Source organism: Thunnus albacares, chromosome 9 (genome assembly GCF_914725855.1).
Source record: "Thunnus albacares chromosome 9, fThuAlb1.1, whole genome shotgun sequence".
In the NCBI taxonomy this organism is placed as follows: domain Eukaryota; kingdom Metazoa; phylum Chordata; class Actinopteri; order Scombriformes; family Scombridae; genus Thunnus; species Thunnus albacares.
Window position 1 is genome coordinate 21,838,572 of NC_058114.1, and position 25,167 is coordinate 21,863,738.

The window sequence follows — 25,167 nt, forward strand, 5'->3', positions numbered from 1 at the left end:
ATTGACACTAAACAAAGAAATACCTTGACAAAGTGAAGACTCAGTGAGCACAGCCTGACCATTGAGACAGGCCGATACGAAAAAACATGGCTCCCCAAAGAGGAGCGGTTCTGCCAGCCGTGCAAGGAAGACAAAGTTGAGACAGAGCTGCACTTTCTAACAGAATACACAAAACTCCGGCCAGTCCAATCAAATACAAACATCCTGAATTTGACCACATAACCAACATAAAGAAAATACCAATCCTATTAGGAGAGGATGCTTCAATCTAGCAGCAGAGTATGTCTTTACCTGCCACACTTTAAATATATATATAAACTATTATTATTATTATTATTATTATTATTATTATTATTATTATTATTATTATTATTATTATTATTTTCATTGTTGCTGATATCCATTGGTTAAGTCCAGCTTTCTGCTTTGGCCACACTTTTTTCTCCTTCAAGCACGATTAATGTAATTTGCATTACATTACAAACTATTGTTGACATGGTTGTTGTATTCAATAAGGTTAACATAATGTTTAATTGTTTGTATGTTAAAACCTGTACTTTTCCCTGTTTGTACTACCTTGTACAATGTGCTTTGGCAATACTGTACCTCTATGTGGTCATGCCAATAAAGCCTCTGTGAATTGTACTGGATTGAACTGAAATTGAGAGAGAGGGTAAGGGAGAGATAGAGAGAAAGATCGGCAATGTCACAGAAATTCCAGCTGGGGTCAGTGTTTCTCCACTGACGCCTCAGTGTGGACAGATAAAAATACTAGCTGCAATATTGGCTGTATTATTAATCATCCAAAAAAAAAAAGCTACTCGGAAATCACCACTATTCTTGCAGACACAGCCATTATACTAATCCCTGTGTTCTTTAACATCGCTGATTTAAATCCTACACATGTTCATGTCAGCTGACAAACTTGCATATAAGCAGTGTGCGTTCGTGCTTTAAATCACATCCTAACAAAGGGAAACAGGACACCCAGCTCAGCAGCAGCAGCAGCAGCAGCAGCGCACGGTACTCAGCGTCCCCTTTAAGACCGTTTTGGAATAATTAATGACGTCGCGCTGTAAACACGACTGACGCTCAGCTGCGTGGCCGAAGCATCCTCAGACTAAAAGAAGACCGAGACCTCTGAACGCTGCTGTGTTTATTTCTCGACAGGACCGCGGAAAGGCACTACAATAACTGCGGTTCACCTCGACTCTCATATGCGGTCTCCAATTCCAAGACGACAGCGCTGCATTATTTGTCCTACTAAGTGCCATGGCTAGAAAGACGGACATCCCCTCCTCTTACTATGGTGAGTCGGGTTCGTCTTTGTTGTAAACGGCAGGATATATTTTTCCCCCTCTGTAACGTTATGACAACACAGGATACAACGTTATCATCTGTAGTCCGAATGATATTTGACCCCTTGCTGTGCTTTACAGGACGGTTAGCTAGCTTACATTGTCAGTTGCTAACTAGAGGCTATTTAACGGTTGGTATCAAATACGCAGTAACCTAACGGCAAGTTACTCTAACGGTTTTTTAAAACGGCTGTTATACGTTACATTAGAAGAATTAGCCTACTTCTCACCCTACACTGTCTCAAAAATCAAAACACCCTTTGTTAACTCCTGTTATATAATTTATTTATTTATTTACCCTTAACTGTTTACCTTTTATTACAAGTGTATAAAAACAATTTCTTATCTCCACATTCCCCTTTGTCACCTCGTCACTACTGTAACGTTAAATGCCAGTATCTTTCCTCTGTACTGTTCTCTGCCTGTTTTTTCCGATTAATTGATTGATTTTAAGGTCATGAAGCCTAAAAATGTCATGAAATTGCTTTTCTCCTAACGCCAAGATATTCAGTTTATTAGCCACCATAGAAAGGCAGATAACTTCTAATCATTATGAAGCTGAAATTAGGGAATGTTTGTCATTTTTTGCTCAAAATAGTTTTCAGTGATTTATTAATTATCAAAAATAGTTTACAGATTAATATTCTGTTCACGGACCAGTCGACTAATCGTTTCAGTTCTAACGCTAATTAATCTTTAGCCTGAATGTGTTAATGCTAGCTAACTTACAGTTGCTAATTAAGTTAATAAATGACTTCAAATACGCTTTAACAGTAGAATAACGTTTTTTAAACGTTAATTATGTTGAAATAAATAGCGTAATGATTTTTTTCTTATTTCTACCCCTGCATTACCTCAAAAATGATCTGTATCCTTAGTTAACCCCAGTGATATTAACTTATTATCCTTGTATTATTTACCAGGTGTATACTGTAAAAAGTGCTCATAATAGGAGACTGTTAACAGCAATACATTTTATCTCCACTTTCCTTCCTCACTTCATCCCCACATTGAGGATAATTACAACATTGTAACAATAGCAGTGCAAGTGTGCAGGTGGTAATTAAGGTTAAAAGCAATGTCCTCTCTTAATGGTTTTAGTAACCAGGGATTTGTTTTTGCCTCTAAGTGACATTTTTGATTCTCCAGGCGTATGGATATATTTAATCTGTGGGCAGATTTTTTGTCCATTATCCTGCCTGAGTAATCATGTTGTTTATCAAAGCACTGTAATCCTTTATCACTGCCAGATGCCACACAGTCAGCAGACAGTGTCTTTCTTCTGAAACAAAAAGTTACTTACACTGGTGATTTTAACCAGACAACTAATCAGGCTACAACCAGAATATCATGGGAAACAAACGATCCATTGAAACCCAGACGCTGACAGGGCAACTCAGGGTTGCTTTCAATGAAACACTCTTTTACAAAAACATTGCTGAACAAAATCAAAAACATTAAGCTCCACAAAGGATGAGGTTTCAGGCTTTACTAGTTGTTGTTGTGTGGCTGTACTCATGGTGTAACTTCAGTCATATATACACTGATCCAGTGCACTCACCAAAAGGAGACTAAAAATGTAGATCTATAAGCTAATCAGTGCAACCCCAGCTATAATACAGAACTTAATGTCATTGTCATTTTGTCTACATTTCTTCACTGCACTGCATTTCTTCAAGTTGCAAGATGACAGTGTACCGCAACATCAAGCTTATCAGTTCAACATCATTATCAGTCCACACTCGAGATGACTATGAGGGAGGCTTGAACCTTAAAGGACAGTAGCTGTACTGTCTCAGAGTGACATTGGCATGGTCAAGTCTCTCGGTGGGGAAAGCTACTCTTATTTCCCCACATGCTGAACCCGTGTGTCCCTCAGATCTCATGACTCCAGCACTCTGCCAATCATGACTGCAGCTTGTCAGCTGTAGTTGATTCTCACTGCTCTCCGCAGACATGCAGCGCACCACCGGGGCCTTCAAACCCTATGACTCCCCATTCACAAGTTCAAACTGGTGCATTACAATGTACCATGAACCTGACGTTAGAGATTATCTGTAAAGTGTTGTAAGTAAACAGCTCAGTGCAGGTTTGGAGTGAAACACAATGTAGAGCCTATGTGTCATTATTATTATTATTATTACCATTATTATTATTATTATATACATTATTTAGATACAGCATGTGCATCATTATCCTGCCTGATACATACATTTACTTGCATTATCGTCTATTGCTTCAACTCAAGTGCTATTCTCCGGAGAATAGCATATAATATAGTGAGACTGCTTAATTAAGGAACATAATTTTGTCCTAACAGCGTTCTATGATGGCTCATGAACTGAATATCTTTGGGTTTCAGGCTGGTGTTAGAACAAAACAAGCAATTTCATGGCATTATTGGGCTTTACGAAATTGTGATGGGCATTTTTCACTATCTTCTGACCATATAATCTACCAATTAATTGAAAAAATCATCAGATTACAGCATAGAGGAAAGATATAGTTATGGTGCCTCCTTGTGTTTAGGTCAGCTGCTTTATGTTATATGCTCCCTGGTGCTTTCGTTCCATCAGCTAGCTTGGCAAAAGAGTAATTCAGAGATTGTCTTTGTTTTTTGTTTTTTTGGTCTCACAACTGAGCAAAGAGCAAGATAAATTCTACACCAGGTCCCTCTACCCCATAGTGTTGTCAAAATTATGTTGACAACCAGGCTAATGTTTCACAAAGTGATTTGTAAATGTAGAGTGTAAAGAGTCACTGGTAATGTACTCTGTTTTTTTCCCCCTCTAATTTCAAAAGATGTCCATGATACCGTTACATGTAGATACTTATTTCTAGTTATGCTAGTTGACTCATCACATTACAGTAACATCGATTCACTCAAGAAGAAATAGAAAAAGCAAGAGACAACCATTTTTTTTACGAACAATGACCACAGGGCATGTTTTGTGGAAGGAGTTCTAGTCCTACTTTTTTTCTCAACTGGAAATCCTCCCACTATCTTTAAACTTATCATATTTCTGGGAAATGTATAGTGATATTTGTATAGCAAAGTGCTTTACCAGATACTAAAATAAAAGTTGTTAGATGATAACTTTTAATTGAATTTTTCCTAGCCCTAACATGTGGTATGTAAATAGCATATCCTGTAATGAAAAGCAGCAAAAACATGTGAGGAAGCCTAAGTGAACTAATGTTTTTAGCAGCTAGTCAAACTACCTTCCTTCCCATCATTTACGGTCAACAGATTTCCACCTGCACTACATCCCAGATTGAAGTGTACTTTTGAGGCTAGTACATTATATAATGTTTCTAACTATGTAGCAAGTGTTCATTGGGTTTATGCTGTCCTGCAGAAATGTTCAGTCAGTCAGAAAAGTAGAAAAATAGCTCATAATCATTCTGTGACAGGTTTGTAAGTAACAATTTAGATATGAGTTCCATTCACCACAGAAAGTGTTGAGTCGGGCACACAGTTAATTAACAAATTTCTCGCATGGGCAGCTTCCCTAAACGCTGCATTTTTATACAGAGTCAATGCAAAAGGCCTGACAGAAAGTGGAGAGCTTTGGTTTAAAATCAAACGTTCACAGCCTTTTCCTGTGAAATTGCAGTCAGAGAAGGTTGTGGATCAAATGGCTCATTTTGCACCCAAGACTAAGTGCTATTATGGGCTTTTTATGTGTCACTGTCCTCTGCAAGTACTCGTTTCAAATGAAGACTGATGCTCACTCTGTAGTGCTCCTACACATTTTGTTAGTCTTTATGGCATTTCTGCTCATTATTTTCAACAAGGTTATGTTCCTTTGCTGCTAATTTCATGTGTCTTCCCTCAAGGGATAGCTGTGTAAGTATCAGTGAAAGTATAAAGTATATTAGTCACACTAATACTAGGGTGAGTCAGTAAATAATTTCGGAGATTCACTTCTGCACAGAGGCAAGCATTGGATGGTTATTTGTTCGAGTCTATGAAAATAGGACATTTAACTCTGAACTGGCTTTTTAGGCAACAGCAAGCATTTGTACGGCAAATTTCCAATTTGCCTTACAAATGTAGTCCGTGTTTGTTTATGTCCAGAGGACTAAGTGACATTGACAGTGACATATTAAAGACAACCTAAAGATACACTGAAAAATGAGCAAGAGATGCAGCTACATTCATGCTAGACACGTAGGTGTCGAACAGTGAGATTTGAAATGACATCTGATAGGTCTAATATGCTAAACGAGGCAGCTAGCTTTATCGAAACAAATTAATCATTACCCTAAGAACACAAAGAGACATGATGTTCTGGTGTTGTAAACATGCTTTGTTGCACAGGAGGTAAGGAGCCTTGCATTGTACCTTGCAGGTTTGCTTAGATATATCAGTATTTCAGTGGCTTTGAGGCTGATCTGAGTTTGATGTGCGCAGATTGCTGAGTGGCAGAGGTTAAGAGGATCCCCTGTTGGAGAACACAGGCAGTAAAGTGATATAATATCATTGGCCAAATAGGGACATAGGGCCTCCCTCAGGGTGTAGAAACAAATTGTACTTATAATTAAAGGAGAATGTCACATGGTTTAGGACCACATCACTGACATTCACTGACTTACTGAATTTGTAGACTTTCACTTGTCATTTGAATATGATGTTACATCCACACAACATTCAGCTGTTTAGTAGCCTTTGTCATAGCAAAGTGCAACCAGTTCAAAAAATATACAATTAAACAAACAGCAGGGTTGTGGTAGTGAAAACATGTTTGAAATGTTTAGCAGCAAAGTTTCATCATTCTTACCATGGGAAATCTGGGCCCAGTTGCATCCTGACTAACATAAAACTTGTTCAACTTTGATATGCAAAGTGAGATGAAGATTTCTCTGTGAACATACACGGCAAAAGATGCCATCTTAATTAGTAATTTAGTCCATTACATAGTTTTCCTAAAACATGCAAATAAGTCTGCCTACAGGGTGAGATTATTTACAGTATTCTGTTTCCAGTGCAGATCGACTTGTACATAATTTAAGGATACTAATGGAGTGATCTACTGTATTCTGTCTTGATTTTTCAAGATACCGACACTAATTTGTAAACCATAGCAGACTGAGAGGAAACTGTAGGAAAGTACAGAATAAGTGGAATCTTCTTGTTTCAAGCAAACAAGTCTTGAATACTGATTATGAAATGAAAGGACACTGTGTGCACTCGTAAAGGTGTGTAGATGTGTTTAAGTGTAGTTGTAGATATCTGTGTTTCATCACTTCGGTGTGTGTATTGCATATTTGGATATCAAGATGTAGCCTATCCTTTTATGTTCAAGTCCTAAATCCTGGCCAAAGCCAGTTGCGTCTGTCACGGATCCACAGTAGCTGTACCGAGTCTTGCTTCACAGGAACACAGGGCTGCCACTGGCTTGCCTGGAAGCTCCCAGAGAAGTAACCAAGGTCACAAAGGTCCAGCAACAATACTGCTGCTTCTCCGCTCAGAGCAGCAGGCTAGCTGTCAGCGTCTGACACTCTCAGATGCTAACTCCCCTCCTGGGGGTCGAATCTCAACTCTGAGCTCACTATTCTTGGATTTTGAGAGGATGTCAGCTAGCACTGTGTTTTTGCTTTTCTCTGAAAATATGCACAGTACATACTGTTTATGTACTGTTAGGAGTTAACCAAGAGGGCTAGAAAGCCAGATATGCCAAGTATACTGTCCTCTATCATCTGCTAATAGTTGAGAGGTTCCCAAGGGACACTGCTAAGTAAACCTAAACCAGAGATCTGGATGTTGTTGTCTTGTTTCAATAAGGAGGCAAGCACTTTAAAGATTGTACTGTTCTCCAGAGAGGGAAAATAAGAGCGAAGCTCTAAGGATGTGTCTGGATACAGAAGGGCGATAGAAAAAAGGCAGTGAAAAAGAGTGATAGTGTTTCTGTGTAATATGTTTCCACTTTAAAATTATGAAAAAAGTGAGCCATTTGTAGCTTTTTAACTGCGTTGATTCTTTCCAAGATGGACTCCCAATCTATTTTTTTATAGGGAAGTGTGGGAGAACTGTGTGATTATGATGCTGTTTCCAATTCATCTGTGCGTGTGTGTGTGTGTGTGAGTGAGAGAGAGAAAGAGCAAACGCAAATAGCAACACAGAGCACGTGACCACATTGAACATACCCAACATATGTCTAGAGGTAATAAATCTCAGTCCTCAGAGAAGCGATATAGGCTATTCAAAGCCAATCAGAGCGTTTCTGTGACCACGGTAGTAAACAAACATGGTGTTTGTGGAGGAATGTGTACTGCTGTACCTACTGCACAGAAGACAGAAAGAAAAAACAGAGAAGATGCGATGTGGAGGAAGGATGGAGACTTCCTGTCTGAATGACGAGGTGACAAAGGTCAGCTAGAGCTTCGACAGACTGGTCAGCATGATTGTTTTGAGAGGGAGTGAACCCAAACGAAAGGGGTCAGCTTTCCCTTGTTGTTTCATGCTATAGCAACTCTAGCTGCAACGCTCAGACTGAAAAATTTTCTATCATATGTGAGAGAGTGTTGCCTGTGTGTGTGTGTGGGTGTGTTTTGGGAAAGATGATGATGTGAGAGTGCTGTCTGATTCAGCTGTGAAACTTTGACCTCCTCCTAGTCTCTTATCCTGCTCCAGCTTTTCTGACCCCTTTATCTTTATGGTAGTGATCCACCCAAGCAGCTTTGTTACTAATGTGCCATGCAACCCTCACTATTGTTGCAGGAGAAACCTGAACACTGCTTGTTTTTAAATAGAGACCTGAGGAAAACACAAAGCTTAAAAAATGTGTTTCTGCTGTTGCTTTCCTCAGTGAATTGGCTGAAGCCAGTACTGTTATCAAATATGAATGAATATACAGTACTGTAAACAGCATTCAGCATTACACTCTGTGCCCATCCCGTTGAGCAACATTATTATGCTGAATTTTTAACATTTCTGTTTTCTCCTTTTTTTTACTTGTAGCTGGATTTTACACTCCTCTAGCCCAACATAGCTTTGACAGAAGTGCAGTCTTACAGCACTTCACTCCCTCCAGGACTTGGAACTGTTTATGAATCAGCAGAGTGAAAACAACAAAAAAGTCCTTCCCAAATGGCCCCTCTGACCCAACCCATGTAGAGCACCTGCAGTGTTCGAGCTGTTTGCCTGACCACGGTATGAAAGAGGCCTGTGTTGGACAGTGGAGCCTGGGCACACTGGTGCCTGTGTCTGCCCATGTTGATGTGTCTGTGTACTGGATGTGTTTACAGAGACTAGCTGAGAAATGCAGGGAAGGGGGGCTGTGGAAACGAGAGAGAGAGAAAGTGAAGAAAGTTTTATTCTGGAGGGTGTGTTGACAACACTGTGCTCCATATGGTTAATAATCCTAACCATTTTATATTTGGTAATTATGTGCTTTTGCAGACCCTCAATTTCTTGATTTAGATTTAAAGATTTCTGGTACGGGTATAGGCTGATGCCCTTTCATTTACTGGTGATCTTTTCTATCACATGAGCAATCTCATCTCAGAGTATCTGCAGTAATATTTGCCACATAAAGTCTATGTGACTCAGTAGATGTGCACATAATCCCTGAGCAGTCTAACCTTGTGATAAAGTGAGCCACAGGAGATAAGTGTGCAATTTTTTCTCATCACAAATTGTGAAATACAAAGCGATGAACTGCTTCTGTGACTTTCCCGTGAAGCTTTATCACTCCAGGCTGGGTTGTTACATCTGGCTGTCTTCCAGCACAGGCACTCTGAAGTTGATTCTCAGCAGTCAATCTCTGCACATACTTCAGATTCTGTCTGACAGCAGGTACAGACTTCAAATTGAGGCATTGTCACAGTGCCTTTCAGTCTTTTTTGAGAGCTTTTATTAAACCTCTTTTGGTAGTAGGCTTTTTAACACATTTTTATGTGTCACAGACTTAGTTTATGATGTTAGCTCCTCACTACTGTAAATTGATCCATAGATCTTGTTGCTATGGCAGACTAGCTGCAAATGCAAATGGTATTGCGGAGCAAAGATTACTGCCAAAGCCTTTGTCTGATCCCGATGTGTAAATCCTCACCCCATCCAGCCTCATTGCCTCAGAGCCCTTGATTACCACTATGATTGTTATGTTATGCGTAAATCTTTCAGTCACAGCAGTACACGGCGGCATTATCTAACACTATGTCAATTGAAGAGACGAGCAGTTAGTGGAGCTAACAGCAACTCTAGCTGTCCCAGTGTAGCATGCCTGCCAGGCTTTTTCCAAATGTTGTTGACTACAGACCCTCATTCAGCCTGACCACAGCCAGCAGCACACATCCAGTCCACCAGCCTCATCTCCTGCACTGGCATACTGCAGTGCAGTCTAAACAGCCGTCATCTAATGCAGAGTCTGCTGGTGGCCCGGCATCACTGATGATTTTCAGTACTCTTTTTAACCCTTCATTAAAATCTGTTTTGTGGGCCAGAGTAAAGTACACTGGTCTGGTAAAAGTAATCAAGCTGATAAAGTGAGTAGGAACTGCAGCTAAAGCTAAATTTAGCTTAGCTGAATAAGCACACGCTTCGTCACCTGAATGTTTTTGGTTTTAGTTTGCTGTACACTATATTATAAAATGTTTTTTGTTTTTGGAGAGTACACATGCACAGTCACATGTTGTGTATTTAAGTTCCCTTTGTCATATTGTATTGACATTCTTGTGTTATGGGTTTTGATCAGCGTAATGACTGCCCTCATTTTTCATCAGTCGGCAGGGGAACTACTATACTGGCAGACTTCACAACACTAAACAGTAGGCTCATCAAGAAACCACTGACATGATTCTGAAAAAATCTCCACTCTCTGACACTTGCTGCCCCACAATCTGTCCTCTCACCACTGGCTCTCCTTGATCTCTGTGTGATTCAGCTTGCTCTTGCCATATGGACTAACCTATTTTTTTTACCACAATTGCCCCTGCACTGTGGGGATCTGCATTTGTTTTGAATATTCACACAACCTAGGAAGATCAATTAAAGCATTTTAAAATCTATGTATATGCAGCTTGCATAAGGCCCAGACTAGTAGCTAGCTACATATATATTGCTCACCCCCTACGGCTGTACATCTAATTAGCTCTAATGTGAGTTAATGTGATGCAGCCTGCTAGCCACAAAGGTGTAGCAACACTCACTGGGATATAAAAGCAATTGGATGTAACTTAAGGCACAACATAGAGGTGCAGTTCAACTCTGCCAGTACATTGTGAACAGTTGTTGACTTTAAGATGCCCAGTTTATGATCTGAGTGGTATGGAGCTATCTTCAGTTCATTTGCTTAAACTGAATGTAATTTGGGATGCTTGACCCTGGTTCTTGGCATTTGACCCACCTCAGGTGTCCAGTGGTAGTTGGTCAGTTTGCAACATGGTTCAAAGTCCCATATTGTATGAAGCTATTGGGGAAAAAATCAGCTTATCAGTCATGAATGTCTTAATCTGTATCATTATACAGGAATGTGTTTACAGTACACTACTTAGTAGAAATACAGAGTAGCATCCTCTTACATTCAATGCCATTGCTCTGCAAATGCCGCAGTGAGCACCTGGTCCGGTGACACTGTGTCCTTGGCTGAGGAATTCACACACTTAACCCAGAACATCTCCCATTTTTAGACCTGCAACACAACTCAAGTGAGTGACTTTCACTGACAGTCAAACCATGGCTGTAAATTAAGGTTTTTAACCGCAAGGACAAAAGAAAAAGGGACTTTGAGCCCCTCTTATCAAATACCTTAAAAGAAAGGTGAGTCATACTGCTTCGATTACAAAGAAGCTGAAATGGTCATAATCATAGCTACAGTGAATGTAAGGAATGTCCGCATGATTCAGTAGGTGCACATAGTCCCATGTAGTCATGAGACCAGCTAGTGGTTTGAAGTCCACTGTAACCTTTGCAGTCCTCCATCTGCCACAGTTCACACCCCTATTCAATATACACTTGACTTTGTAAAAATGGATAGGAACAGAAATTTGACAATGCCAACTCTCCCAGATTCAAGTATATTTCTGGTCTTGTGCATTTTTTTCTGCTGACTGCAGCTCAAGAACATCTCTTGGGTTGTTTGTGAGTGGAAATGTTGCATTGTTGCTTTCCCTGATATTATTTTACTGTTAGCCTAGAGATTTGGCATCTATATCCTTCAGAATACCACTGTTGTAGTAGAGAAACTACAGCAGGGAAATGCAGGCATGTTTGAGGGCCAGAGCACATTGGAGATGTAAGAGGAGATTGTGAAAAGATTTGAAGGTGAAAAAAAAGAGTTAAGAAACATGATTTTCCAGGTAACAAGTAAGCCGCCAGGACTTGGAGTGTCTGTGGACCTTGTTAATGTACTCACAACTAAGAGGTTCTTTCTCCATCATTCTCCATGAATATACACCAATCAGCCAAAACATTAAAACCACCTGCCTAATATTCCATAGGTCCCCCTTGTGCCACCAAAACAGCTCTGACCCGTCAAGGCATAGACTCCACAAGACCTCTGAATCTGGCACCAAGACGTTAGCAGCAGATCCTTTAAGTTCTGTAAGGTGTGAGGTAGGGCCTCCATGGATTGGACTTGTTTTACCAACACATCCCACAGATGCTTGATTGGTTTGAGATCTGGGGAATTTGGAAGCTAAGGCTCTCTTTGTCATGTTCCTCAAACCATTCCTGAACAAACTTTGCAGTGTGGCAGGGCATATTATCCTGCTGAAAGATTGCCATCAGGGGATAATGTTGCCATGAAGGGGTGTACTTGGTCTGTAACAATGTCTAGATAGGTGGTAACATCCACATGAATGCCAGGGCCCAAGGTCTCAGCAGAACATTGCCCAGAGCATCACATTGCCTCTGCCGGCTTGCCTTCTTCCCATGGTGCATCCTGGTACCATCTCTTCCCCAGGAAAATAATGCACACGCACCCGGCTGTCCACATGATGTAAAAGAAAACATGACTCATCAGACCAGGCCACCTTCCTCCATTTCTCCATGGTCCACTTCTGATTCTGGACAGAGGTCAGCTTGGGCACTCTGACTGGTCTGTGGCTACGTAACCTCATAGTGCCCCACAGTGAGCTGTTATGCACTGTGTGTTCTGACACCTGTCTATCATAGCCAGCATTGACCTTTTCAGCAATTTGTGCTACAGTAGCTCTTCTGAGGGTTCGAACCACATGGACTAGTCTTCACTCCCCAGGTGCATCAATGAGCCTTGGGTGCCCATGACCCTGTCGGCAGTTTACTGGTTGTCCTTCCTTGGACTACTCTTGGTTGATACTGACCACTGCATACCGAAACACCCCACAAGACCTGCCATTTTGGAGATGGTCTGACCCAGTCGTCTAGCCATCACAATTGTTTGGCTCTTTTCAAAGTCGCTCAGATCCTTATTCTTTTTCCTTTTTCCAACACATCAACTTCAAGAACTGGCAGCTCACTTGCTACCTTATATATCCCACCCCTTGATAGGTGCCTTTGTAATGAGATAATGGATGTTGCGGCTAGTTGGTGGACATGCATTCACATATGGAAGTTTGGGAAACATCCTGACTTTTCAATACATTATTTTCATGCAGAAATATTAGATTTAGAAACCTTTTTTGCCATTGCTGGTAAGAATTACCCCATGATCAGATAATTGCTTGCTTTATTGTGCTGAATCAGTTATATTTCCAGCCAGAGAAGGGAATTTTTTTGCAGCTATGTGTTTTACTACAGGCAAATAAACTTAACTAATAAACCAAACACAAAATAAGTCCTGGCAGCTAAAGCAAGCCCCTCAAGAGCTACAAGTAGTGCGGTAGCTAAAAGTCTTCCCTCCTAAATAGTGATTTGAAAATGAATGACGTCTGTTCGTGGCAGCAGTTTCCTTGACCTGGGGCATGCAATGTTTGTTGACAAGTCTGCCAGCTCTACCTAGTGTATTTGCATATCGAGATCCAATAAAAAAAACCCCCAAAAAACACATTTTAATACGAGGTGTAAATTTGGTCTTGGTACAAGTACAATCACAATAAATATTTTGCCATGTTTTCTGTGGAAAAATTAAGACAGATGAATAGTGATGGTTTGTGTGAATGTGACCAGCACAGGCAAGAGCAAAACTCGGTAGAGACTCAGCAGCCAGACATTTCTCCATTCTCTGTTTAAGAGTGGCTGAGATTGATACTAAAATGAGAATAGCTGGTCCACCTTAAAGGTCAGTCCACCCTAAGTGAGCCTGGTCAGGTTGGGCTAACCCATTGTAGCCCCCAACTTTGGGGCTAACCCCCATCACTTTTCCAGCCATTGGGAAAACAATAGACGAGACTTTTCTTGGTCCTGAGAAGCTGCAGCATTTATTAAATGACACACTGTAGCCTGTACTGTACATTTACTGCCGGATCGACTGCCCTATTCCTTAACGGAGCTACACTACTCTACCTTTCATAATAGATGTCCTTTGAAGAATGAGGAGAGGGAGCATGACTCAAAACAATTCCATGGAAACCAGGGTGTGTGAGTGAAAATCATTAGTAGCCCATTGATGTTAATGATCATGTGAAATTTTAGCAGTGGCGCTCATAATTTTGCAGTGGCGGTGTGCCGCTGCAAAATTAACAAAGGGGAAACATTCTATGGGACATTCTCTATGGTAAACTTACTGTATATCCAATGAATCATCATGTTCACTATTTCCAACAAAATAGATAATCAGCTATGTGATGCAGCTTTTATATGTTGTCACTACTGGTTGTGTGTGTGTGCGTGTGTGTGTGTGTGTGTGTGTGTGTGTGTGAGAAAGAGAGAGGATAAGGTGTGTTTGATTTAATTTCTGTGTTTACCAAATTTTCTCAACCAAGCACTTAATTGTTGTCTACAACATTTGTAGTTAATGAAAATTACCATGGCCATCTACTTTATTACTTACTGTTCACAGAACTGCATTACTGAGCATGCTCATTGACATCTGCACAACACACAGCTACTCTCCACAGACCAAAAATGCTGTTGTGAAGTTGTTACAAAATAAACTACACTCACCATGTTCATTGTAATGAAAAATGATATCACCCATTGCAACATTATGGGTTTTTAATGTGTCTTTAATCGTTTTTGGATGACTGTGGAGCTCCCTGGGTGGAGGCATGAGCTAAATCAGACACAGACCATGCATGTTATTAGGATACATTTGTTTTGGTTTTGGTCTTTTTTTTTCAACTTAAATTCGGGAGTTATGCAATTTAATAGTACATTCAGAACCCAGACCCACCAGATTTACAAGTGCGTAGTAGACTGTACTCATTCCTCACTCGCTGGCTTGTACACCTCTTGACAGGATCGGTATGGGAAATGGACAGATGGGAGATAGGCCCACTCATGCTGCCCCTAAGTCTGCCCCAGCTGCTTGGAGATATTACGCTCCATGTGTGATGATTAATAGGTCCTCAGAAACACGTCATACTTAGTTTCAACTGGGGTAGAGACTACATGGGCACCAAAAAAGCAGCCAATGATGATGAATGCACATGTGCATTTGCATTCATCATTCATCATGTATGCACCTTCACACCTACATGTGCACATTGTTGGAGTTAGCCCCTTGGGTGACTGATGGTTCCTGCAACTGTGGTTCAGTATTTACTCTGCTGGATCAAATGGGGTTTCCTTACTGTGACCCAGATAAACAATTTGGCTTATGAGTTGTTAAAATGATTTATTATATTTCTGTATTAGCTACATTGTTTTGGCTTTTACAGCTCTCGCTTAGTATGATCATCCCTCTTCATCCCAGTCCCGCTAGGAGAACTGCAAAGTGAAATGGCCTAGTTACTGTAGTTTGTCCTGGCCAGTTGAACGACACAACACAACATGTGATATGGGACTTTTCTGTGGTGTCAGTGTTTTAAATGCTGCTCATAACTGTTTTGATATTCTTATTTTCTGTTTCTCTCTCTGTTTTCTTTTGTTCAATCTTTTATCCTCCTACTCTGCTAATGAACCAGACATTGGTTTTCTGTAGTGTCATCTACTGTATACACTGAATTTTGATTGAATCTTGAATTTTAATTCTGTTCCTTTTGACTTTTCCAAACTCTTGTTAACTAACCTCACCATGCTCTGCTTGTCTTATAGGTGAGCCGCGCAAGTTTGACCCAAACTTCAGAGGGCCTGTTCATAACAGGTATTACATATATTCACTATCACCACCTTTTGCTTTATACTGTAGTTGTTTCATCTAATAATGTATGTTCACAAACACATTTGAAAGACATTTTGTCAACACTGAAGAAACTGAATTGTATTTACCTGCATTTTGCAATCACTGATACCAATAGGACTTCGTAAGGAAATATGTATTTTTTTGATTTGGGTGAACTGACCTTTGACGAGTCACTATCTTCCAACATCTGATTCTTTGATGTGTATCGAACTAGCCTGTTGTATAATCTTTTTGGCACACACCCCTGTCCAAGCGCTGATAGATTGATCATTTGTCATGCTACGTTAATAAAGATTGAAGGCTGAGTGCTGGTAGCTCTATTCCACTCCACCACACAGATCAATGGCCATAAGTCAAGCTGGTGGCTGGAGTTAGCCCGATGACACACATTATTAACCAGCCAGATACACCCAAAATGGATGTAATCCACAGATCACTGGGGCTATTGCAAGGAGATAGTGAAATGTGTCTGTTTTTTCAAGCACTCCTCATGATAAACTGCAGTCTGATATTTGCCTCATGAGGGCTACATTTCTATACATGACAGATAGTGAGTTTTTGCTATTGATTTGATTTGACATGTTTGTTACAACATAGTGTTTGAAAAGCAGTGTGTTTAAAATGTCATTGATAGAACCAAACTAAAACACATAAAAGTGTTTGTTTTTTTTAACTTAGGAAATTCACATGAAATTGTCAAGTTTTAGGATAATTTGGGGACTTAAAAATGTGGTCACATTCCAAAAAAATGATGGTGCTTAACATATGTGATCCACTACATTTAGAAATACAGAACTAAAAACTTCAGGAGTTTTTCCCTCCAAAATATATAATAATAATATTCAGCTCAAAGTGCTCGAAGTATATGGGATTTTTCAAATGAAGTCTACATTCAGTCTACCTGATTTCTTTAGCGCAATGAAGAGCAGAATTTTGCAATAAAGCAAAAAACCCCCAAGGGTGCCACCACAGGCTTTTCTTGATGATTTAGTCATTTTCTGAGGTAATGTAGGCTCTTATCTCTTTTATGTTCAGTGTCGGTTTGGCAGGCTGCTGTGAAGGCATGTTTCAGTCCTCCTGTGTCTCTTTATCCCACCCTCTCCAGCCCATTTCACTGCTACAGCTGGGTGAAGGCACCAAGGATACTTTGATGTTTCTGTGGCTCAGAGGCTTTTTCTTAATGAGAACTGGGAGAGAACTGACTCTGTGGTCGTCTTGTTTTCATGCAAGCTCAATGTCTAACTGAAGTAACTGTATCTGTGATAATTGAGTAGTCCTCTAAAGGCCGGACAGAAGAGGACACTGTGTAGTGTTAATTTAACCTGGCTCCAGCTATAAACAATATAATGTCACAGATATAATCAGTGTCAAAAATATACACAGAGCCAGAACTGCACAAGCTTGTTACAATATAATAATGCCTTTTATAGTGTGGTTTACTATAAATGTGCACTTACAACACAGTCTACCAATAAATCAGATGTTTGCTCACATCAAAACATATTAGGGCTGGACAATATGGACAAAATCAAATCTTACAGTATTTTTTAACAAATACCTCAATATCGATATTGCGACAGTATTGTAGGGATGACTATTGATGTGTCCACAAAATATTTACACAATGAGATTTTTGATAAATAATCATCAGTAATGTGGCTATAATGACTAAGACAAATAATAGAACAGCTGGAACAGTCACTTACTTCTGGTAAGTTCAGAAAATCACATCACTTTACTGTAAGTCACCCTTTAAAACCAGGAAAAGACAACACATTACGCCATATCACAATATTACGATATCCAAAATCTAAGATGATATCTAGTCTCATATCACTATATCGATATAATATTGATATCTTGCCCAGTCCTGGACATATGTATACCTAAAGGAGCGTGATATTTATTGGGAAAGGAAACATGGTCTCAGTTGCTGTTCACTCTAAGCTCTTATGTCCCTCTTAGCTCTTGTGACCATGAGAAATATCCCTTTTGTGTGCAAATCTGGTCCTCCAAATATCTCTTCCTGTTAATGTCTGTTACAAAGCAGGGACAGTCTGGCAGATTCACACCACAGTGGCACCCACGCTATTCTGTGGCACTGCTGCCATCTGTGTCACCTTGGCTCCTGCAGAATATCAGCCTTGCAAATAAAGCACTGACACAAAAGTTTCCCATCAACAGAGATTTTTTTTTCTTTCAAAGCACCACTGCCTGCCAGCACAGTACACATGCAGGGCAATGCTTTGGTCCCTATATGTATGTGCAAGTGACATCTGAGGAGAGCTGACGTTTTGGAGTGACGCCAGTTTGATCATATTTTGGATCTGACTTACAGTCCATGGCCCTGTTCACACCTGGCATTAACATGCGTCTTGGGTGATCCAATCACAAGTGGACAGCTCTAAGTACATTGGCATTAGAGTGCGTCTCCACTTGCATCTCGAGTGACCACTTGTGAGTGGATCTCACTTCCTCGCTCTATATACAAATAAACATATACATCATTTCCGTCTGCAAAGACCAAATGCATTGTTGTCTGTAACTGGCAGGAGGCAGCAATGCACTTCCTGTGCCTAGTATGCCGGAAAAGAAGATGTTTGCAAAGACCTTGGCACATGGGCAAAATCAAAACTCTTCAGCTCAAATGGAAATCAGACAGCATGTTTCATGTGTACTCCATCCACGAGAATCCATTTTGCCTGTTGTTGTGGCCTCTTCTTATTGTTTCGCACCTTAATATGATGCTATTGGCGCGTGAATGAGTACGTACGCTTATACAGAGGACATCAGTTGAGTAGGCGGTCCTTCACTGTGGCCCAGAACACATTCAATTGTGGCCATATGCGACCCAGACCACCTCAGAATATGGTGTGAGTGATTGGATCTCAGTGCACCCTCAGTGCGTCTTGGGTGTATTCACACCTGTACTTAGAACTATCCACTTGTGATCACATCACCCAAGACACATTTTAATGCCAGGTGTGAACGGGGCCTATGTGGCCTGCTTTCCTGATATAAGAGAACAAAGCAGAATTGTTCTCACTCTCCTCACATTGTCAGCTTCCCTTCAACACTCACCTTTGCAGGCTTCAAAGGTGACTTTGTATTAGTACTGTGGTGCTGTGTTTGCACTTTGTCTTAATAATGCAGGGTCTATACGAGGGAGTTGAGATAAAAGACAGTAACAGTCACATGACGGTGGAAAGGGCAACGTTGGCTTTACAGTCCCACCCCTCAGATCTCCACCTGCTCTAATTACAGATGATGTGTGTCTGAGTGACAGCTAACTTATCTACTAGCTAAAGGATGAAGAGGGATTCAAAGACCAGGAATGCAACCATCTCCATGGCAACCCAGACAGCTCTTCCCTTTCTTCTTTTTGAATGAAATGAAATCATACTCCCTTGTCTCCCTTTGTTAATAATATGCACAATATTAACAACAGCTTTGCTGGTGGTGTTGCAGGTTGTCTTCATATTTATTGTCAGTGTAAAACTGTGGCTGTCTTCACCAGGCAGAGATGTTTCCACTTTAGCTTCTTTTGTTTCTTTATCTCCAAAAAATAATTGCTGTGCTTTCAGAAAAATGCAGCTTGATATGTGTCACAAGTCCCTAAGCCTTATCTCCAACTGCTCTTTTAGTCTTTTGTCATCAAATGTCATCTAACAGAGGCTCCAGCTGATGTTTGGATGTTTGCCTGAAGATACAGAGCAGATGGTCTTTGGGTCAATTATTATCAGCCCCACATGTGCTGACCAGGCTATGAGAGAAGATATCACATTTTGAATTTGCAGGTTTCTACATTCTTAATTTGTTATTCAGATAAGAGTGGTGATAGTAGAAACATCTTATTCTGAAATGAGAAACAAGCAATATTAGCTGCCCTGCTGGGACAGGAAAGATTTCCAGTCCTCTGTATTGCTCATTTCAGCAAACCAATCTACCAAAGCAGCCCATTAACATAGATTGCAAGCTTGCAGCAGTTATTAATGCAGGCCCATAAAAATTAGCTCATAATTCCAGCTGCACTTGCAAACATTCCAGGATAATTTATGATGCAAGCCTAAATTACACAGCTGACCCTTAATCTAAGAGGCTACACTAAGCATATATTTTAAATAGTTATATGTGTGTCATAAAAGTGCATTCAATAAACTTATTTGCACCTATTTAAGGACTTTATTATAGTATGGTTTGCTCCTCAGCTGATATCTTCTGTGTGCATCTATGCTCTTGTCTTTCTTGATTGTCTGCTAGTTAATAATGAAATGATATTTGGAGGCTGAAAAGCAGCACATATGTGGTGTATGTATGGAACCATGTGGTTAGAACCCTGTAACCATGCTGCATACAATACAAGGACATTTCTCTTTTCAAAGAACTGCAAACGTGTTGCATATTTGAGCACAGGCCTCCTTTTGACCTTGGCTTTGCTCTTCTGGGTGAAAGAGGAGAAGGGTTGAAATGGAGGAGATGAGGGCCAAGTCAATTTGCGTAGCATATGGTGTTTGGCGGGCTACATATGTCTCTTGTATGGCACTACTGTGCACAGTGTATTGAACTTGGCTTTATTCAAAGGCTGGGCTTAATGCACATCGTCTGAATAGTTTTGAAACTAAGGACTGAGAAGGGGCTGGACTGGCAGCTTTTCTCAGGGTGGAAAGGATGGGAAGAAAGCTTGTTAAGGGAGGGAGACAGTGAAGAAAGATTCAGAGAGGGAGAGACTCAGAGACGCTGCTTTAAACCAGCAGACTGAGGCTCCTGTGGAGAGAGAAGCAACCTTCAAATAGCTGTCTGTGTGCCTGTGGGACAGTTAACTCTGGGGGGATCCAGAGCCTCATTAGAAAGTCCGGGGAGCTCTACCACAGTTTCTCTGAGAACATAGTGTAAAGTTGACACCTTGTCATGCCTGGTAGCAAGTACCCAGATATAGAGCTCAAACTCACTTGCCATACAGCAGCTATGCAATGATTACTTTGTGAGGCAGCTTGATTCACAAGATCGTGAGATTACAACATCACGTGAGAATCTATTTTGTCAGGCTTCAAGTTATGCGCTTGTGTCAAGTTATGCTTCAAGTTACGCTGATTGGTCCGAACCACCGGTGGTAAGGACCAATCAGCAATGTGAACCCAGCTGCCTCGTAAGGGGAGACAGTGATAGACAGTGATGGACAGATGGTTCATCCAATCACCTGCCATGTATTTTTTGAAAGTACCTGCCCTTTTCTAAAATGGTTCAGTGTAACAATCCATCTGGCACGTCAGGTTAATGTTATGATTACCAGCAATAAAATGGTTAAACCCACAGCATTTTTTTTCTCCTTTAGACAAGAAATGTATTGTTAACTTTTACATTCTACCACTTACTTGATGAAGTTTTCATAACAACACTTGATGAGCTGTGTGCCTTGAAACCACATCAAATCTAAATCTGAGGTTAGAGACAACCATAATGCCATCTCAAGCACTGAGGAAGCAAACAGCAAATAAAAGGCAGTGCCTGTGTCCACTGTAATCTTAATAATAAACACTCAAAACTGTATACATGGAGTTTTTGGAGTTTATACACGAGGTCACACAAGCACGGACAAATAATATATCTAAAACAAATCCATTACTTAATGTCTTTCTGCCCCCCCTTCTGTAAATGAATTCAATTCCCCCTGGAGACGCATCACTAAATGATACTGGTTTGGACAAAGGCATTAAATAACCAACCATCCATTCAATAAATCACCTTATTTTTCTCACGTAATCTTGGTTTCCTATGTCATTGATCTACTACTTGTACTCACATCTTTTTTTTTTCTTTCCCAGGAGCTGCACTGATGTGGTTTGCTGTATTATTTTCATTATTGTCATCCTTGGCTACATCGCCCTGGGTACTGTGGGTGAGTCTGACACATTGCCACAAAGTCTCATAATGACACAAAAAAACGTGCACATGCACAACGGTGGTGATATGTACTGGTCTGGTTGTGGTCTGGAAGTTGTAGAAAGTAATAACAACTAGCTGGTGAATTGGATGGAAAGGTGAATGGAAAGTGTGTGCTTTGTTTGTAAGTTTTTGTCTGACAATAATTACCACAAACAAAACAGGACAGATCCTCTCCACAGGATGCACCAACACTTAAGGAGAAAACAAGCTGTTTTCTTTGTTTGACTTATTTATCATTTCATGGTGGGTTATTCAACAAAATGTCTGATTGTGAAAAGTGTGTGGGAGTTGAAAAATGCAGCTCCCCCAGAGAATGGGTTATTCTTTTAATAAACGAGAGTTACGCTACAACATACAGCTTGTATGGCTCACTCTGCTGTATATTGACATGAGGTGATCGTGCTACTAAAGCTGTTTTTGATGTCCCTGTCGAGTTTTTGACTGGGTGACCATTGATTACATTTGTCTCCCAATTCATTCAATTTTTCTTGAAGCCATTCAGTTCAAACAAGTGTGAAAGAGTGTCTACTTTGTTTGCAACTGACTGAGGCCAAGTGAATCTTTACATCAGCTCTCCCTTTCTTTCTTTTTTCTTTCTTTCTTTCTTTCTTTCTTTCTTTCTTTCTTTCTTTCTTTCTTTCTTTCTTTCTTTCTTTCTTTACCCTTTTATCTTTCTCTCTTCTCTTAATTAATTTTCTCTTTACACTTTTATTTTTTTCTTTTACTTTTTTGCTTTCTGACACTTTTCTTTACCCCTTTCTTATACAAATACACCTCCTTTTACAGCCAGCACAAATGATGATACATTTCTTTCTTCCTTTTTCACACATGTATAATGTACATCACAAATTATTCCCAATACTGTCACTACAAGTGCCATCCCTGGCCATCTTGTTGTCAGTGGAGTCACATCTCAATCTTTGTATGGGAAAGACTTCTGTTTCCCAATAATTTGATAGAGCAGGAGCCTTGACAATAGATGTGACTTCAAATAGATACTGACATGTCAGCAATCAGCTGGAGAACTTTGTGTTCTTTCTGCATAATTTTTCAGTTTCATCATCCTTGTCGTGTCAAAGACTTGTAGACTGCCTTTGTTGTGCTGTTTCACATTCAGCACAATCCTTCATTGACTGGCAAGGTGAAAGGCCCTAACACTTGTGTTGTTCAGGTTGGGCAAACAGTTGAAACACAAGAATTGCTTAGTAAATTGAATTTTAGGGTTACTGCTACTCCTATCTTGAGAAACAGAACAAATTAAACTGGATTGATTTTTTTGTTGTTGTTTTTTTTCAGTGTAGATGTTTCTTCTCAATTAATATGCATACATGCAGCCCTCCAAATAGATTTCCATTGTGGTCTAGTGTTTTTAATTTTGTTGGTTATTTGTTCTCCTCAGTTAGTCCACAGAGAGACACACATAACCTTGGTCTGATGCACTCACAGCATTCAGGAGTCTTCTTGATTTATACAGGACCCTCTTTGATCTAAGAGATCCAGCTGTTTAATAATGATGATGATGGCTTAATAATGATGCAATGCTTGTCCTTAGGTAGCAAGTAATTCCTCTGTTATATAGAAAACTAGACAGGCTCTCAGATTCACACACCCTAATACTGATAGCATATGTCATTTAGGACCTCAGAGAGACTGAAAAGGAGGGTAATGAGTTGACCAGTGGCCTCTTATACCTCAGTAGGTGGAACCTGGCAGTAATGCAGCCAGTTTTAGGAGTATGTGTCTACTATGTAAAAGTATATATAATTCAAATGGAAAAATGTGATATGTTTTCAGCCTGGATCCACGGCGACCCCAGGAAGGTCGTCTATCCGACCAACAGCCACGGTCAGTTCTGTGGCCAGCAGGGGACCCTTAATGCGTGAGTGGAAAAATATCAGCCTCTTAAATTCTTGTACACTGGAATAATTATGTTCCCCAAATTTGTCCGTCAGCTTTTCACAGTTATCTTTATACTAGCAGGAGGCTTTGACCACAAATCATGGAGATGGTTTGTGATTAATTATGGCAAACTTTAACGCACCGTATACTGTGTGTGTGAGTGTGTGTGTGTGAGTATGAGTGTGTGTGTGTGCGTGTGCATGTGTGTGTGCGTGTGTATGCATGTGTGTAAATGCTTTCTGATAAAACATTGCACAGTAATGGGCTGATTTCTCAGTCTTTTAAATCCTTCTAATCTGACTCCTCTCTTTGTCTTCATCATTTGTCTCCACAGAAACAAAACCAAATTATTCTACTTCAACATGTTGAAATGTGCCAATCCTGCAGTTTTAATTAACCTCCAGTGCCCTACAACCCAGGTAAGACATTGAATGAAGCCCCTTCTAGCAGCACATTTCACAAGGTTTTATGTTCCTCTCCAACTTCTCCTCCACGCTTGATTATGCAAGATTGATGGGCTTTCTCATTAAGAGAATGTGTTGCCTCCTCCAGCTCTGTGTCTCCAAGTGCCCTGACAGATTTGCCACTCTCCTGGATGCGCAGAATACCAAAAACTGGGAATATTACAAGCAATTCTGCAAACCGGGCTTTGAGATTGGCAGTAAGGTGAGAGATAGTGGTTAGTGGTCTGTTTTGTTGTTTTGTGAACTGGCTGAGTCTTTGAACACAATGCCTTCTGTGTAAAGAAAGACCATACATACCACACATGTTGGACAATGCATGTACATAGATTGTCACCAAAGATACAGTACAGTATATTAAATCAAAATTGTTTGAGAAATTGACATTTGTGTCTTTTGTTGTATGTTAACAACTCAATAGTGAAATATTGGTGAGTTCAACTTTTTCTAGACAAGAGTTCGCTTGCTGTTGTTTCAGAGACGATTTGTAGTTCCAGATGTCACTTCTTTAGGTCTGAGAAGTGTGTATATTTATTTCCAGAATTTTATTGCAAAAAAGGGATACTACGAGGTCTAAATTACGAGAGTTTAGATCCTCTTCTCTTGTTGTAAACACATCAAATATAATTTTACAAGAAAATAATACCTAATATAGCTTTCAAATATCAAAAGTAATAAATCCTCAGATTTCATCAATTTTATCTCTACTGTCATTTTAATGGAGAGTTTATTAGAATGCGTCTTGAAAGATAGGCGGAAGTGAGCTAGCAGCCACTGATGCACATCACAACCCTGTTCTGTCAGCTGGCAGCAGTTCAGTGACGATGACGTTGGCATGATGGTGTGTAAGATCCAGAAAGTGAGATTGTGTGTGGGAGCACCTAACAACTCAGTCATACTGTTTGAACCGAATCATCGATTCCTCTTCCCACATCATCTCAAGTATGACAGTGTTACATCAGACAGGATTTAGTCCATCACTGTCACCACTGATTATTGGTCTTTTTCAGGAAAAGCAATATTAATACTTTTAATGCTACTATCACTGAAAATTAGATGTTGCTAAAGTACTATCTGTAAATAAGATTGTTATTATTCTGATCACAGTTTTAATTTTTGGAAAAAATACTGATTGTACTTGCCACTGTTATTAACTATCTGATTCATTGGTTTAAACTTTGTATTCATCTAAAATCTAACAGTGTTTAATCATTATGTTGAATCCTTCTCACGTTACAGTTTTAATCACTGTTGTCCCTAACAAGAAATACTGTATAAACAGCAGGCAGGCACACAAGT

The 25,167-nt window shown here is 40.1% G+C and overlaps 1 protein-coding gene across 6 annotated transcripts in view; it reads left to right on the forward strand.

Moving 5' to 3' along the window:
- The first annotated feature begins 978 nt into the window (after positions 1 to 978).
- Positions 979 to 25,167, forward strand: part of slc44a5b (solute carrier family 44 member 5b) — a 36,632-nt gene continuing 12,443 nt past the window's right edge. For 3 of the 6 annotated variants that reach the window (XM_044361470.1, XM_044361471.1, XM_044361472.1), the window contains exons 1-6: positions 982 to 1,309; positions 15,478 to 15,526; positions 21,388 to 21,461; positions 23,303 to 23,387; positions 23,742 to 23,826; positions 23,960 to 24,073. In XM_044361470.1, coding sequence (XP_044217405.1) covers positions 1,273 to 1,309; positions 15,478 to 15,526; positions 21,388 to 21,461; positions 23,303 to 23,387; positions 23,742 to 23,826; positions 23,960 to 24,073 — 444 coding nt within the window. In that variant the 5' untranslated portion in view covers positions 982 to 1,272. Of the gene's footprint in view, positions 1,310 to 15,477; positions 15,527 to 21,387; positions 21,462 to 23,302; positions 23,388 to 23,741; positions 23,827 to 23,959; positions 24,074 to 25,167 lie in introns of all 6 variants that reach the window. The other 3 variants (XM_044361468.1, XM_044361469.1, XM_044361473.1) reach the window with 3 other exon arrangements.